This window comes from Maniola jurtina, chromosome 22, assembly GCF_905333055.1.
Source record: "Maniola jurtina chromosome 22, ilManJurt1.1, whole genome shotgun sequence".
NCBI lineage: Eukaryota > Metazoa > Arthropoda > Insecta > Lepidoptera > Nymphalidae > Maniola > Maniola jurtina.
In genome coordinates, this window is record NC_060050.1 from 8,408,931 (window position 1) to 8,427,070 (window position 18,140).

At 36.4% G+C, this 18,140-nt stretch overlaps 2 protein-coding genes across 10 annotated transcripts in view; one reads left to right on the top strand and one right to left on the bottom strand.

The window, feature by feature from the left end:
* Positions 1-18,140, top strand: part of LOC123876907 (tight junction protein ZO-1) — a 135,645-nt gene that overhangs the window by 56,697 nt on the left and 60,808 nt on the right. For 7 of the 8 annotated variants that reach the window (XR_006798454.1, XM_045923315.1, XM_045923320.1 and 4 more), the window contains exon 3: positions 15,132-15,279. Coding sequence is in view for 7 of the 8 variants with exons in the window: in XM_045923315.1 (XP_045779271.1) it covers positions 15,132-15,279 (148 nt within the window). In the remaining variant the exon portion in view is untranslated. Of the gene's footprint in view, positions 1-13,492; positions 13,827-15,131; positions 15,280-18,140 lie in introns of all 8 variants that reach the window. The other variant, XM_045923319.1, reaches the window with a different exon arrangement.
* LOC123876912 (thioredoxin domain-containing protein 12-like) lies at positions 16,092-17,582 on the bottom strand. Of its 2 annotated transcripts, none has more exons than XM_045923334.1 (3): positions 17,108-17,582; positions 16,592-16,742; positions 16,092-16,226 (listed from the first exon to the last, which is right to left on the bottom strand). In XM_045923334.1, exons 1-3 carry the CDS (start codon positions 17,446-17,448, stop codon positions 16,221-16,223), a joined length of 498 nt encoding a protein of 165 aa, XP_045779290.1. In that variant the 5' UTR covers positions 17,449-17,582; the 3' UTR covers positions 16,092-16,220. The 2 variants fall into 2 exon arrangements, with proteins under 2 accessions (XP_045779290.1, XP_045779289.1); XM_045923333.1 differs by having other exon boundaries at positions 16,575-16,742.

Here is an 18,140-nt window from a genome sequence, read left to right on the forward strand (position 1 = left end):
GTAAACTAAACTAAAAGTGAAACAAACTGAACTGTAGACGCAAGCCTTTATAGCTTTTGTTTAGACTACGTTAATGTTAGTTCTAAAATGGAAATAAGTTTCGTTACTATATTTAGAGTTAATACGTTGACCTGGGGAAGGATGGTAAATTATTAAATTCGCAGACAGACACATGCATACTTGTTAATTGTTAGTTCCTATTGAACTAACGATGTGTCCTATAATTCACAGGATTTGAGCAATTCATATATATGCCACTTCATTAAAATTATATTATTTATCCACCACGAGGAGGCACCTACCTATATTTTGATGCCCGCAACTTCGTCCGCGTGGATTTAGGTTTTTCAAGAACCGCGTGGATAATAATTTGAACGATGTTTTCTTCGCAGTTAGAGTGATTACGCACTCATCCGTTCCGAGCCCGTGAAAATACGGATATAAAAACTCGGATATTGCTTATTCACTCTCTCTAATCTCTGCCCGAAATCTAAGCTATTCAGTGGACATCTTTACATGTTATCTACGTCATACGTCCGATTTGAGTACGAGACACATCCGAGCCGAGTTATTCTCACGGATGACGGACAGAACTCGGATGACGGAAGTCGGAGCTAGTGCATTAGCTACCATACAAATACGTACTTCGAAAGGTATTTTCACGGATTCGGATGTATAATATAAAACTTAAAAGCTTATTTGATTGAAGTTTTTTGGTTTCACTTCTTTATCCCGTGGAAGATAAACTTAGTAGATAGGTAACAAGTTGATAAATGGAACTTCTGAATAATGTAAACAACCTGTCAGAAAGTTTGTTTATGTAGGTTCAGGATCTACAGAAAAAGATGCTAATGCATTAGCTAATTGATTTCATTTCTCAGGATATTGATATTTATAAGTTACTAGCTTATACCCATGATTTCGTCCGCGTGGACTACACAAATTTAAAACCCCTATTTTACTCCCTTAGAGGTTGAATTTTCCAAAATCCTTTCTTAGCGGGGGTCTAGTCATAACAGCAACCAATATGCATGCCTTTCAGCCCGATCCGTCCAGTAGTTTGAGCTGTGCATTGATAGATCAGTCAGTCAGTCATTCAGATTTTCATTTTACATAGGTACCTATACATTTTTAGGTACATTAGAACTGATTAGAACGTGTTTTATGAGGAAAAAATCCTCCCTCCCCTTTCACTTCCTCCCTCTCTTTTCACTTATAATATTACTTATACTCTAGGCAAGCTAAACCCTTTAGCCGAATTCCCCTAAGATTGTTGGGATTTGCCATTATACCGCAATTTTATTGAAACTCGGAAATTATTACTATTTATTGGACTTATTACTATGATTGCAACAAAATTACGTAGATTATTATAGACCTGGCTTAGATTTATTAAGTGTCCAGTTTACTGTGTAGTTATGTTTACGGAATCGTAGCATTATACCTACCTAGATACTCGTGCATAACACAATTATTATGTCACGCCTGGTTTTTTTTTAATATTTTACGTGGTGTCGATTCTGATTTTTTTCCTTCTGCATCTTTTTCTTTTTAATATTGCTAAAAAAGGAGAGAAAATGGATTTTAAACTGTATGGAGCCACATGTACTCGCGGAAAGAATACGCGCGAATGGCTTCATACAATTTCCATATCATAGAATCTTGCGGAAAAAATCGAAAGTAAGTTTCTTAGTCTACCTGTGGCCTAGTCTATGATCATATAGTCCATCTCTAAAAGGAAAAAATATTGGAATGGGGGCCTTATGATTACCATCTATCTGATAAAATTAATTAAACTAAAATACGAAATCTATATAGTAGCTATAGTAAAGCGAAAAATCTTAATTATAAAGTGAAATCGCTTTACCTTTAAAATAATTATTATCTAGGTGTTATTGTAGTGAGCTGTTATAAAACACATTACATACCTCTAATACAATAATAACATACACACACATAATATAACGACCTTAGTACTTACCTAAACTAAAAAGTAATGGCAAAATTTAATTTACTGAATGAATACCTACCGTGCTCTGAACGAATTGAACATATTGAAAATGTCACTTACAATTTTGGCCCGCCGCCAATCCACATCTTTTCATTTGAACATCCTTGACTCTACTTGACTAGACTGCCGAATTACAAAAACGTCTGAGATCAATAGTATAATAGGTAGGTAGGTATATATTTTAGGTTTAAAATACAACAAAACGATTTTGTTTAGAGGTGACAGTTTATTTTTACAGTTTCACTTTTTGGAGATCTTTACGATTTGTATTTCAATTTCTTTTATTTGTTACATACATCGATGGTTACCTATTAATAAGAAAGCTCATAAGAAGGTAAAAACGGACAGGAAATCAATAATTTCTTTGTGTAGCGCGTATAGGCAGAAAAACGTGTGCGGTAGAATTTGTTTCATAATAATTATGTAATTTGTATTATATAGTGATGTTTTATAAGAGAATAGCAATTGCGGTCCAAAATGCAGATCGTTTTTCACAGCTTGTGCAAGCAAGCTATGTAATCGGTTGCAGTTTCGATGCAGTTTTGTCACCTGCATAAAAACCGCATCCATATAGCAATATCGTCGTTAAGTTCCAGTCCAAGCTGTCATTTGCTAGACATGAAGAAGTCTAATAATTTTTTCCCAGTCTAAACACGAATCTAATAAAAAGCTATGAATAGAATAAAAGTCCACTGAAATGACAAGTTTACAACCCAAGTTATTACCTATATCCGTCACGCCAAATGTTTTCTTGAACTGAATTTATTCTTAGAAATGGTAAAAACAGATCTCATTAAAAATATACTACCATTTCCGTAGGCTCTACTTAGGTTTATGTACCAATTGCCTTGTTGGCCTAGTGGTTAGCATGTTAGACTGCAGATGACGAAGTCTTAGGTTCGATTCCCGGGACGGACCAAAAATTGTTCGGTATTGGATTTTTCTGTCAAGAAATTCTCAGTACTATTCGTAGTTAGAAAGTTGGTTTCAGTTAGGTTTCAGTGTTAACTTCACAGTTATTTAGATTTATTACAGTTATTTAGAATTGGATCGTTAATGTTTCACAACTATAAGGGGGTAATGATACGGGCAAGGTATTTTTAACAACATCAAACGATACACCATGGATGGAATTTTGTTTAATATAATCTGTATGTTTACATAACATCATAAATGTTTCGTGAAGCTAATAAAATAACAGGTGTTTACATCTCGGCCATCTGTAATGAATATAATATGTAGATAATATGCCGACAATGAATATAGGTACTAAGTAGGTAGCCTGCGAATTTTTATATTGGAAATAACGGGTACTTATCACGATTATACGACATCCAAAGTTTTTTTTTTTAATATTTAGTAGTGATGTTCTGTGTAAGTATATAAACTTGAATGAATAGGGGTTGTCCGTAAGCATTTAGAGTAGGTAGGTAAATCTTTTCGGAGCATCGCAATTTACACAACAAATACCTATCAAGAACGAAACTAACTGCCGAATTTAATTAATTATACCTAGGTAGCTGTCGTAAAATAAATGCAGGTTAGTTATTAAAAATAAAACAATTCATAAGCTTCATTGTACTCCTAATTAGCATAGCAGTGATCATTTTGAGAGCTATAATGATGATCCAAATAACTATTGAGTGAGAAAAGTCAAAATTTCACGGCCCTTATCCTTTCGTATCTCGAAACAAAGTTATTAATTTGTTAAGTTGCAGCGCGTAACAGAACAATAACAATAAATCTGTCAATAAAACTAAACTAGTGGCCTGAAGCAGCCAATCGAAAATTAGATGCTTGGCTACTTTCTGTTGCGTTGTAGGTACTTCGGTCTTCGATGCTCTATTTAGTCCATTTTTACAGTCGTTGTGTTTGTTTTTTTATTTCTAGCAAATATACTATATTCTGTTTGTAGTAAGTAAACAAAAGATTGTGTTTTTATTAGACAAATAAAAAACTTATCGATACAGTCCATACAAAATGATCTCTTACGCGCCATTTTAACTCTATGGGTCAACTGTCACGTCAAAAGGACGGTTCACCTTTAACTTAATAGGTATACACTCTGCCAGAAACCTTCACCATAGTGTCAACAACAACTGTAAAAAGTTTCAACTCAATCGGATGTATGAATAAATAGGCAGGCAGGTTTTATATGGAAAATGTAAGGCACGCAATTCAATTGAATTGAAACTTTCAACTTTGGTCTAATTCTAGAGGCATCAGGAAGATCTCTAGAGTAACCCGTGCTATGTCAACTATGTGTATCTCTCCCTTGTATCCATCCGGTGCGCCAGACGCAGCACGCGGGATGTCAACGGTGTACGGATATAGATCTGATGCTTCGTCTGCCCTACAAATTAATACTCCAGTCTCCAGGGCAAGTGTTTTATGTCGGGTGATATTAAATTGAACCGATTTTTCACTAAAGTGGCTAGTCGCGGATAGCAGCTGTCTGCGCGCGATTTTTATGCCCGCTAGATGATGCCCGCGACTTCGTCCGCGTGAATTTAGGTTTTTCGAAATCCCGTGGGAACTCTTTGATTTTCCGGGATAAAAAGTAGCCTATGTGCTAATCCTGGATATTATCTATCTCCATTCCAAATTTCAGCCAAATCCGTCCAGTAGTTTTTGCATGAAGGAGTAACAAACATACACACACACACATACACAAACTTTCGCCTTTATAATATTAGTGTGAAGTGTGATAAAGCGGAATTTACATTACGATGTTAGTGTTACGAAATTAGTGTCACGACATTAATTTCACTATCAATTGCATGTGTGATGCACTAATTTCGTGCCCTTAACGTCGTAATGTAAATTCCGCTTAATTCACATTATACCCATTGACGCGGTCGAGCCTTGGAAGTCGTCGCGACACGCGATTCGAGTAGCCTAACGCCTAGTATGCTCAAGTACAGCTATAAATAGTTCCCATTGCTTTGTAAAGCTTGTTAAAAAGACTGCCCTAATAGACATGCTTCACGCCAGACAGTCGTAATCTTCTAAAAGTAAATTACCACGCGAATCCAGCATGAAAACAGTTTGGGAGTAAGCTTGTAAGTAAAGTCCATTAGGCAGATTACTTTGTTTGTCAGTTTGTTAATGCAAACACGTAGCGCGTGAGAAATCAGCCTTTAGGCGTTCCCGAGGGTAAATAGTAAACACGGCTGATTAAGTGACGTCAAATATGAATAGGGTTGTCAGCATCGATTTGTGAGAGCCTAGGTTTTATTGATTTCTATGTTTGTCACACTAAAAATCTACATTCAAGGACCTAATTTCCAGCGATATGACTACTAATCCTCGATATTTCTGGTGTAGACATGACAATCGTTACCTCGACAAAGAATTTCGCTATCGTGACATCAACGTCCTCGACATCGAACGTCGTTACATCGGCATTAATCTTTCCTTACCTCGGTAGTCGATATTGACCTTCGTTACCTGGACAGTTGACATTGACCTTCGTTACCTCGCCAGTCGATATCTACCTTTGTCACCTCGACAGTCGACATCGAATTTCGTTACCTCGACAGTCGATATTGAACTTCGTTACCTCTACAGTCGACATTGACCTTCGTTACCTTGGCAGGTACGAGTATGTTTCACCCGTAAATGTTCATTGCAATAGCATAATCGCACGCTTGACTTGGAGCGGCCATAGAAAGCACTTTTATGCATATCTAATATTAAAACTTATATAAATCTGTAACAGTCTGTCAATAAACATACAATGCGTGGGAACATCGGTTCAGCTCAGATTCTCCCAAGAGTAAATACCTAAATAAGCAAGTGTTAAGTGATTTCAAACCTGCTTACATTGGATGTGTGATGGTACAGTTAGCTGCAAAATGAATGATTTAGCTATTTTGTTCAAAATTATAAATTGTAAGAAAAGGCCCTTTTTGACCACTCACAATCTTTTTTCAAAATACATAGATCAATTTACTCAAAACTTTTGACTCAAGCAAAAAACCTACTATCCATCAAACCTCAGGGTTTGCCAAAATGCTTATGTATACCTACAGCCTTTCTTTTTTTTATGAAGTAAAAATCTAATGATCTACTGCTGGGAAAAGTGCAAAAGTCTTTGAAAAAAGCTCTGACGATTGGCGTAATGATTGATTCCCAATACTATTCCGAAGAAAATATTATAAAATTAGACTTTATAATATAACTAGCTGATGCCCGCAGCTCCGCCCGCGTGGATTGGTCAGATCCCCTGCAGCATCAGAATTGAGGAGTTGGACTCCAAGTTTTTTATAAAACAATGTCGCAAAGTTCCTCTATCGATTAAAAAAGAAATGACGCAAATCGGTTCAGAAATCTCGGAGATTTCGGTGTACATAGGTAGAAAAACATAACTCCCTTTTTGAAAGTCGGTTAAAAAAGTAGCCTATGTTACTCCCTGGTCAATTCTCTACTTGTCTGTGAAAATCCCGTCAAAATCGGTTCAGCCGTTCCCAAGATTAGCCTTTTCAAGCAGACAGACAGACAGACAGACAGACAGACAGACAGACAGACAGACAGACAGACAAAAATTTTAAAAACGTGTGATTCAGTTATAGTATCGTTCAAATAACCATATGACCTTAATATGCGGTAGTTATTTCGAAATTACAGACAGACACTCCAATTTTATTTATTAGTATAGATGTAAGATTTTTTTACACCTTTATTACCTGTTATCTCCCAAAGCCACCATGATCATAGCCTTCATAGTCGCTGATCTTCCTCCCTGCACTGGGGAAAATGCGCAGAGAAACTTTCAGCTTTTATAAAATAACAAAGGTTTGACACGCGTGTGCTTTCTCTAGTATTAGACAAGAAGCATGTTTTCTAGTTTCGAATTTGCTTCAGTTTGGTATAGATCCACCGTTCTGACCACTTAACTAACATGGTTTGTTCTAAATATTTTGTACACTAAAGGCCTAACTATAATTGCTAAGATTTAGTCCACGAAGCGAATAGCGATTTGGTTAAGCTTTATTGCTTTTGGTTTACCACAACCAAAACTTTAGTAATTTTGCCTATTTAGTAGGACTTTATTTGTGCCAATAACACAACTTCTCACGAACTATTTTGCCTGCGACATCATCTACGTGAAATTTAGGTCATGTTATGCTATGTATCTTAAGTTCTTTTCAACAATTTTGACCAAACTTTGTAATAAAGCTAAAATAGCAGACAAAGTTAAAGTTTTGAAAGAGCAATCGCCGAGTTTATTGCTGGTTCTTCCCGGTAGAAAGGGTATGGAATAAAGAAACTCACATACTAAATACATCCTGAAAACATTACCTCCTTATTTCTGGCATTCCTGTAAAAAAGTACCTATTTTGTGAGACACATAAGGGAAGACGACTTCTAAAAGTAGCAAAGCAAGTATCAAGTTATGATATTTCTGTAATGTTAACAAATCTACCATCTAATTGGGTATCTGGATAACGGGGACGACGCAATTAGAATTGATTGATATATGATCGCATGCGGGCGGACTATTATAAAGTTCTAATATTAGGAGGAAATAACAAGTAAACTCAGTGAGATTTCATAGTGTGGAAATAAATTAAGAACACACACTTAAAATAAATCAGTGTTAAACCACACCCCCGACACTCCATACAAGCGAAGTGATTCAATTATCCTATTACTACTACCAGGACACTGGTTTGACCGCTCACGAATTTTGTGTCTGCGTAATGGTAGGGCTGAGGTCTAAGGCTGAGATCCATAGACCGCACTTTGAATTTGCTCAGACTTAAGGCACTGTTAAAACGAGACAGTGTTATACAGCTGTTAAATCTGACTCGTTTTAACTGAAACTTATGTCTAAGCAAAGTCAAAGTGCGCTCTATAGATTTCAACCTAAGCGAAGCCAATCGAGCAGGACAAGGACAACGCTATACGTAATCAACCTCAGTGTTCTCGCTCGTGACAATGAGGTGAGAACCGAGTGACACCAGCGCGGGAGTGCCAGTAGCCTTGCCATTCAATGCGGGCAATTTAGATTGAGTGATGTGAGTGTTGCTTCTTTACGTAGTATATTTTGTGGTTAAACTTCAACTGAAACAATATGACGGGATGGAGTCTGAAGCTGAGCTTTCACTGGTTCTCTACGTAAAAAAGACGTCTTTATTTTTAGCCCTGGTGATTTGATTACCTAGTTTTAAAACCAAAAGAAGAAAAGTGCTAGATATATGATATTTACTTACAGTTACTGAAAAGTTGAAGGCTTGTAAGAAGCTTGATACACAAAAATTCAGGATTAGAACTTAACTTATTCGTTCAGTTGTTTTTAGAAATGACTCGTTGTTTTCTAAAATAATGCGGTTGTCTGTAGGGTTAGTATCAATTGCATATCTCGAAAACGATGATAAATTTCGAATACCGAAAGACTTTGATGTCAAAGTAAAATATATTAAACTGCCTAGTTTTAAGGTAGAGTTGGTCCGCACCTCTACAGTATACATCATCGTCATCATCATCAACATGAATTTATTGCACTACTGATCATGGGTCTCCCCTCAGAGTGAAAAGGGTTTGGACATAGCTTAACACGCTGGCCAAGTGCAGATTCACAAACTTTCTTTGAGAACATTATAGAGAAATCTCAAGCGTGCAGGTTTTCTCACGATGTTTTCATAAGTGGTATTTAATTGCTTAAAACGCAGACAACTCCGAAAAGTTAGAGGTGCGTGCCCGGTTTCTGTACAGCAAGCGCCAAAAATGTGAATTTGAAACACGTGACTTTAGAACCATTCTGCTCTGACATTATAAATGTTTCTATTTTCAAAATGTGCCATCGTTGTCGAGAACTGACTTGTACTAAGGATACTGTTGTCATTGGATATTTCTGGTGACAGCGACATAGCTGAGGAATAGTTTCCCGAAAAATGCTAATGGGCATTTTGAAGGAAATGTTTTGTTCATTATTTAATCGTGTTGAATGACGAATCGTTTAATCTTCTTATGGGGGAATTGACCTATCATCACTTTCGCATTTATAATAATATTAGTATGGAATTATAAGTTTATATCTACTTTATATAAAGACGTTTGTAAATATATTCCATTTGTCTAAGCCAAAGAGTGATCTCCTTTATCAAAGGCCTAAAGACATTCTGAATGGCGACTATCGATTGCCAAAGCGTCTGCGCCTAAAGTCAATGCTCGCTGATTCATCTCTCCTTCGCTTTACTTTACACCTGGCAAGCCCTAGCCCCTATTTATCTTCACTTTAAACATGTTATTTTAGACTCTATTACTTTCTTGATAGGGGAATGAGAAAGGATTATTTAAGTTTGCGATATCGTTCCGACTTTAGACAAACAGAAGGGTGACGGGAAGAAAAAAATTGTGTGCTTTACAAAATGCTTTTAGTATTATTATGTCCGACTATAACATATCTAGGTAACTTCTTATTGTGATACTGCTATGTAGAACTAGAACATAACAAGTGTAAATTAAAAATTTATAACACCCTCGACAAGTGAAGGTTACAGTAACTAGAAAAGAGCTGATAACTTTACAACGGCTGAACCGATTTTCTTGGATTGTAGCTAAGAACACTTTCGATCAAGCCACCTTTCAAACGAAAAAACTAAAATAAAATCGGTGCATTAGTTTAGAAGCTACGATGCCACAGACAGATACACAGATACACACGTCAAACTTATAACACCCCTCTTTTTGGGTCGGGGGTTTAAAAGCGAACTATGATATTGGACCAAGTTTGTATTTCTTATTCTTTTGAAATAAGTATAACAAAATAATGTATGATGGGATTGTGATACAACATAATTTAGTGTCTACATTGCACTCGTGCAAAGCCGGGGCGAATCACTAGTTTACTAATATTAATGAGCAAACTCATCCACTTTAGATGCTTCTAGCGTCTAAACAGGCCTGACGGAGTTGGTCCTCATACGAGTTTAGAATACAAATAATGTGAAATATGTCGTTTAACTTCATTTGAAGTGGTTTCCAATGTTCTGTTTAGTTTCAACACCCGTTGCAAATCAGTATTTTAGCTTGTTCAATATGGTCTGGGGAGAACTGTGCAACTTACTTGCCTTCTACTGAAATTCTGTTTCTTCAGTACCTATTTCTGTTTTTTAGTTCCTATTTCTAAAACCCTACGTCTATTGGAAGTCTGTAATTTTCTACACCGTATTCCGAGTCTCCTGTATCACTCTTTAGATATCATAATCATATCTGATTTACAAGCTGATTCTTAAATGTTTTACCGATATTAATTGACTTTCTGTAAGGCCTTTATTACACAGTTCTTTGTTGCAGAGTTTTATTTTTATTTATGTTTCTTTGATTGGTGTACATTACCTTATTCGTTTCATTTCCTTGTCCTAACATGCTTATTTCAAATTCTACATTTTATTATTTGTATCCACGTTAGTCTTTACAATTCTGAGGAATTGCAGGAAGACAGGCTGTTTAGTGTTTACTATAATGTATAAGAATAAAAACAGAAACTTTTGGAGAAGTGCTCACTCTTCCTTCTTGAAACATTCCAAATCTTCGTCAACTATGATTTAGTTGTTGATTAGTTGTTGATAAGATGTGATCTATGTTCTTATTTGTCAAATATTCAGGGTAACGGGCTATTTTTATTTCTTGCAGTAATTCATTTTTTTTTGTTTCCGAATGTGGCAGGTAAAAGCTTAGATGCGTATTAAATTACCCTACCTATACCCGCTCGTACGTAACTATGTAAAAAACCACATCCCTAATCGCGTTACCGGCGTCTTTGTGAGTCACGGGTCCTTCGAGAATGCGCGTGCTCTCACGTCCCGGACGCGATGGCTTTTGTTGTTTGGCCCTTTTTTTTTAGTTTTTCGGATTTATTTTCTAAAGTTTTGCGTCTAAAAGACTGTTATCTTCGATAAAGAACTACCTATTAACTATATATATTTCTTTTTCTTTTACTTCATTCACTCTATTTTACGCACTGTTTCTATTACCTACCCTCTCCATATTACCAAGGGTTAACTGGAAGAGAATAACTCTAGGTATTAAGTTCGCCTTTGCACAATTTATTTTTTTATGTGCCGATGACTGTTATGGTTGGCTTTTTGGTTATTCTAATAACATAACTGAACTAAGTCGCTATGACATTGTAACAAAAATAAATAATCGTTTGACACTTAGAAGGGTACGTAAAATAATTATGGACATGAAGGAAAAAATTTTAGACTACAGGCCCATGTTTAAAAATGGGTGGGTCATATGAACCACCAGGTGACGTATACAGGACGATATAAGAGCATAAAATAATAAGTTTCAGCACTATGCCGTCACTTGTAAGCTGTCCAACAGAGTGCTGGTGAGAATTGAAAAGTGCAGGTAGAGTGAGTACATTTTGGTCATATATTTTTGTACGGCATTTTTACCATCGATAGATCCATGAAAAATAATAAGAAAGCGCGCAGTGCCGTAAAAAAATGGTGCGCCACAAAGTCAGTAAATGTTTTGATTTTCTGACAATTTCCGGGGTAAATTTGGTCATTTAATTCTGTACGGCACTAGTTTCATACTGTTTCAATACAGCCTCTAATCCATTATTCCGCAACGCCGTACAAAAATCATGCGACAAGGGGAAAAAATTGAGGGTAGCAACCCCCTCTCTTTCCGTGGTCCGGGGGGTGATTTGAAACAACATAAAATTAATTTATTTTGAAAGTGTTTTATGCATAGATAATATTTTTTTACATGCCGTACATTTTCGTTGGTCCAAAGGTTTGTAGGGGATGTGGATATTATATACACACCCGTTCACTTCAGTTAGACGGCATAGTGATTTTATCATATTATCAATTGTTCTCTTCAAAAATATGTTAATGCCGTACAGTATCAGATGGCCATAAAGTACTACCCTTAAAATGGTAGCGTCATTTTCATCAGCCTAAAAGATATGGTCTGCATTAAAATGTACGGCATAATTTTTTCCTAATTTATTTATCGTAATACTATTTAAAACAAGGGAAAAGCGTAGAAAATTGCTATATTTTATTAATCTATGAATATTTAAACTTTTGCAATAATTTGAAAAATTTCAGTTTTTGTATTTATCTATAATTTTTTTCAGAACAGTTTCTTTTGAACGGCAATACTATATAACAATAGTATTTTACACTATCATGTTAAAAAAAAAGTTGCCGTAAAGAGTCAAATGATTTTACAGCTTTAAAAATTAAGTATACCATGAAATTAAGATAATTATTGATACACATTCAAATGAACACTAATTTTTTTACGGCATTATTTTTAATAGTACTTTTGAGTGCTAGATAATGTTTTGGAACCAAAGCCGTACTTTCTCAAATCACCCCCCGGACCACGGAAAGAGAGGGGGTTGCTACCCTCAATTTTTTCCCCTTGTCGCATGATTTTTGTACGGCGTTGCGGAATAATGGATTAGAGGCTGTATTGAAACAGTATGAAACTAGTGCCGTACAGAATTAAATGACCAAATTTACCCCGGAAATTGTCAGAAAATCAAAACATTTACTGACTTTGTGGCGCACCATTTTTTTACGGCACTGCGCGCTTTCTTATTATTTTTCATGGATCTATCGATGGTAAAAATGCCGTACAAAAATATATGACCAAAATGTACTCACTCTACCTGCACTTTTCAATTCTCACCAGCACTCTGTTGGACAGCTTACAAGTGACGGCATAGTGCTGAAACTTATTATTTTATGCTCTTATATCGTCCTGTATACGTCACCTGGTGGTTCATATGACCCACCCATTTTTAAACATGGGCCTGTAGTCTATTTGGGAGATGTTTTAGTTTATCAGCAGGATCAGGTCAAGCCGTGTTAATATAAAAATAAGAGGTCTACCATTTAAGATTTACTTTACCCATTACTTAACCGTCTAATGAGATCATAATCTTGTCACCGATAAAGAACATTCAAACATTAATAATAACAATTAATTAAGTAGGTAACCAATACATTATAGACATGTAAATGAATCACACCAACGTAATTTTCTATACTAAATTTCACTTAAAGTTGTCGCCGCCGACTCTACGCGATCCATAAAATCATAAGTCATATCATTATCTTATCGGAGTAGTTTATATCTAATTGCCGGTACGCACCCGAAATCTAATTCCATATCTTACTTTGTTTACACCCTATCAAATTTCAAATAGGTTAATGGTTCGGAAACCTAAAGTTGAATTTGAAAAACATTCGCACACAAAAATTGCTCAAGAGATAACGTGGATAAGTGTGCTTTGAAAATTCGTGGTGTTGAAAATAAAAACGTGTGAGTTGGTTATGCTAAAGAAATAAAAGAGAATTAGTATAAATACGGCAATGTATGAAGCGAGATATAATTAATTCTTTGTAAGTAAAGAAAGCAAAAACCTTGTGGCACCAAAAAAAAAGAGATTCTGTGGAACATGATCAAATTAAATACGATCAATAATCTGATTTATTACAGTCTCGTAAGGATTTAGGATTATGCCATAACTAATATAATAAGTCAACGGTTATAATGATATAACCAGAATTTCACAATAAAAAAAAATTCAATATGCCTAAACAACCAAACAAAGTGACTTTAGAAAAATCAGTTCAGTACTAAAAAAAAAAGTGAAAAAAAGCCTAAAAATGCCATCGGCACTAGACCTCGAGCCGTTCAGTCAACCGGAGTGGAGCGATTCCAGCGATTCATCGGATCCTGCTCCACTGCCACAACTCACGCTGGGATACTTTGTGCCAGTCAGGTGTAAATGCGACAGGAACTCACGACACGTGTGTCGGAGAAGCAGAAGGTATGCCTTTTTACCAAATCATCCTTAATTTTTTTAGAGTTCCGTACCTCAAAAGGAAAAACGGAACCCTTATAGGATCACTTTGTTGTCTGCCCGTCCGTCCGTCCGCCCGTCCTTCCGTCCGTCGTGTCCATGTCGTGTCTGTCAAGAAACCTATAATACATATAGGGGTCAAGTCCCGTTGACCTAGAATCATGTTTGATAGACAGGTAGGTCTTACAGCAAAAGTACAGGAATAAATTTGAAAACCGCGAATTTGTGGTTACATTATTTAAAAAAAAAATGTTTCAATTTTCAAAGTAAGATAACTATACCAATTGGGGTATTAAAGGGCTTTACCTGTACATTCTTAAACAGATTTGTATTTATTTTTATGCAATATTTCTTTGATTTATCGTGCAACATGTTGGAAAAAATACTCAAGTACGGAACCCTCAGTGCGCGAGTCTGACTCGCACGTGGCCGGTTTTTTTTAAATAAAAATAGCGAGCACCTGATGTTAAGTGATTAACGCCGCCCAATCACTAGAGGGATCGCCGATGCGTTGCCGGCTTGTTGCCGGCCTTTCAGGAATTTGTTGGTCCACCCCATGAATAACTCCATGTTGTAATCTAGCGGGAACATCGGCGAAGGGAGTTGATTGCACATTCTTTCATTTCTATTTCATCCATTCTTATTTTCCACGTTGTATTAAAACTACTTAATTGTAAAAACTATGTAATTAAAACCAATGCATTTCCTACACAAGAAGCCCATTTGATCAGATCTAATCGACTTGGAATTTTGTACACTTATAATCCTAATGACACTAAAATAATATGGGCTGATACTGCAACCAGAACAGTCTTCAAACTCCTCAAGAACTTATAGAATAATGTAATCATGTTTGGGTTCATTGATTTGGTCTTCAAGCAGTGCATGATCTGATAATGGAGTAGTCTGGTCTGATATTACCTGGATTTTGTGCCGTCACATGCCCTAATTGGTCTGTTAGAGATTTATTATTTAGATACAAGTCAGCCCTTGACTGCAGTCTCACCTGGTGGTAAGTGATGAATCTAAGATGGAAGCGGGCTAACCTGGAAGAGGTATGGCAGTTTTCATTAAGCTCATACTCCTTTGGTTTCTACAACAATATCGTACCGGAACGCCAAATCGCTTGGCAGCACGACTTTGCTGGTAGGTAACTAGCCACGGCCGAAGCCTCCTATCAGACCAGACCAAAGGTTGATTTGGAGGTCGATCGAGTTGGAAAACCAATTTCTATCTACCAGCAATATTAAAACGTCATCGTCCTTGTTACAGAGAATCTCCCCGCTCACGTCGGTCCGTGTCGCAATGCTCCTGCAACAGCATATCCCGTCGGTCGTCGGTAGCCGCGTCCCCCATGCCGATGCCGCTGCCACCCCTCAACAACACCATGGAGATGTATGTCGAACCCGTCGTCGAAAACGTGAGTAATATTTCTATTTTTAGGGTCCGCACCTCAAAAGGATAAACGGAACCCTCTTAGGTTCACTTTGTTGTCTGTCTGTCTGTCCGTCCGTCTGTCGCGTCTGTCAAGAAAGCCTATAGGGTACTTCCCGTTGACCTAGAATCATGAAATTTGTATATATTATTAGTATTTAAATCTAGTTTTAAGTGTTTGGTTAATATTAGATTTAAGGAAGTCACATAGTCACACTAGTGACTCAGGTCTTTAAATGAGAATAAAATGAAATAAACCGACCTTAATGTTATAATTTAGAACAATTGTTGAAAGGTCAGGAATGCCGCATATCGAGCATAGTATCTGCCGCATATCTCATATATCTACATTAAATTATTGGATGACGATAAACGTGTTTTTATTTTTTAAAAGGTTTTCTTTGTTATTGCTCGATCTGTGTAGAAATTAAGGGAAGAGTGCCATCTAATTGGAACGATCGTATTGATTGATATTATCAATTAAGGAAAGGGCAAGAAGCCTCATCATTAAAATCTTCTTGGGTAAGGAATAAGGATGTATTTTTTTTTTAATTTATCTAGCTCTTGGCTGCAATCAGACCTGCTGGCAAATATTAAGTAAGGGAGTCATGAGTTGCAGTTATGCAAATAATACCTTCCTAAGCAACAAGTACTAAAGACAGATTCGAATTCATCGATTTTTTAAAACTAATTTTCCTAACCTAACCTAGGTACGTGTCTGAAATTTACCAAATTGTTGGATGATCAAGAAAATCTACGTGGACGGAATGTAGGTATATTTCAAAAGATGTACATTTAAGTGAATACAGATTTTATTAAAAATGAAAAGCTGTAACAATTTTGATTAGATGTAAAAAAGTTTTTACGCAGATGATTTCAATGTCATTTCTGTTGGATGTAAAAGTTCGTACGCGGGTGGTTTCAATATCATTTCTGAAAAAGAAAACCTTACTAAGACCTTACTGATGTAAGAAATCTAATAAACGTTAAAAACCTATACGCACTCCGCCGGAGTAGTGTTAGTACCGTGCGAATATCTTCTATTTCCTGTGCCTAAAAATAATACAGCTTACTCGTAGACTCTTACTGATAACTAAATGTTTTGATAGCTTTGATTTTAGAAATTAGCATGTGCTCAACATTCTAAATGAATTGTGCATGAAAGAGTCAATAGACCTCTTCTTGGCAAGCGCACTTCAAGCTAGACCGCATCATTGCTCAGTTTCTCAGGCATGATTGTCGTCAAGCGCGAGCCTATCTCACATTAAAAAAATTACTCACGAAAAGCGTTGTCATACATCGAATTGCTCGCTCTTGTATTTTTCTATCACTTTCCTCATCGATTTGGCAATTTGTTCAGGCCTGCTGTAGAAGTATTTGTGTTGGCTGCTTCCCTCCTCGTTGTAAATATCACAGTCGACCATACCCATTGGGGATATGAAGAGGATTCTGAAATATCAGAAAGTGCCCAATGTTTTTAGAAATATCATTTTTTTATTGTTTGTGATATTATTTATTATTTGACCGACATGATAGGTCATTTCTGACGCTAATGCTTACTGCCAACTTACAAAACAAACCTATATTGACAAACCAACCAACCCCAGCGGTTTAGGTTATGCGTTGAAAGATCAGTCAGGAATTAGTCAGTCAGTTTGGACGAAATTCTAGAGACCATTAGATTTGTCCATAATCTAATTCAGACATCTTCAAAGGGGATCTTGGTCTATTGGACTGGGTGGTGTGGTCTAGATATCTGGGCTATGGAACGGACGCTATTATACATATTGTTAGGCATTTTTATTAGGTATTACCTAGGAATATAAGTTCCATCAGGTGCAAATTTATTGTTCTTCGGCTCCTCTTCATCCATTAAGTTCACCATAACAAAATGTTGACTCAACGACTGGATTTCATTCGAATTAGCGAATTTCGGTTTAAGGTTCTTGCATGCAGAACACCAAGATTTGTGAATTATGACCATCACAGGTTTTTTATGGTTTACCGCGATTTGCATGCCGGCTTCCAGCGATCCAGCCCATACATAGTTGCTCCCAAATCCATTATCCTTACCCCCACTGCCCCCAAAGGAAGCACAGTGAACTTTAGTGAAGATTAAAGCAAGCAAAGCTTTGGATAAATATCCAGCAGCCATATTATAAAGCAGTATGGAAAAATTTAAATATTTTGGTGGCGCGACGGATGTTTGGTCGCGCTTTTAACATTTTATCGAAAAATATTATCTTTTCCACTGGTCAGCCATTTTGACAAGTGACAAAACTGATAAACGGCTATATTTTTTAAAATTTCAAAATGCCACAAAAACGGGTTTTCTCGTAAGCGCCGTGCAACGCCATCTATACCTTAGAAGTAGATTTATGTCGTTGAACATTGTAGACAGAGCATGTTGAACATAGTTGAGCCATAAAGACAACGTACATTGACTTACATATATGAAAGCAAAGTTTACTGACATTATAAGAGATGGCGCTATAATGAATTTGTAAAGAAAGTTGCCTAAGTTCCTCGGAAAACTTAAAAATATAATGACGATTATCTGGTGTTGGTTTCCTGAATGACAATGAATTGTGGTGTGGCTTAGAATGTTTGAAAGAAGGCGGCTTACTTTGCTTTGTCGAGACGGGATGCTACAAAGAATTTTAATGCTAGTGCTACTTAGCAGTTGAAATTGAGTAGGTAAATCATCTATGAAATATGTTCGATTTTAACCAATTTGTACTAACTACCTCCTCTAAAACTGTTGGTTTCATTATAAAAGGAAACATTCGTTGTAATTGGCCTATTAGCAAAGTTTTTATAAAAATATCTAATATAATACTGGAAGGT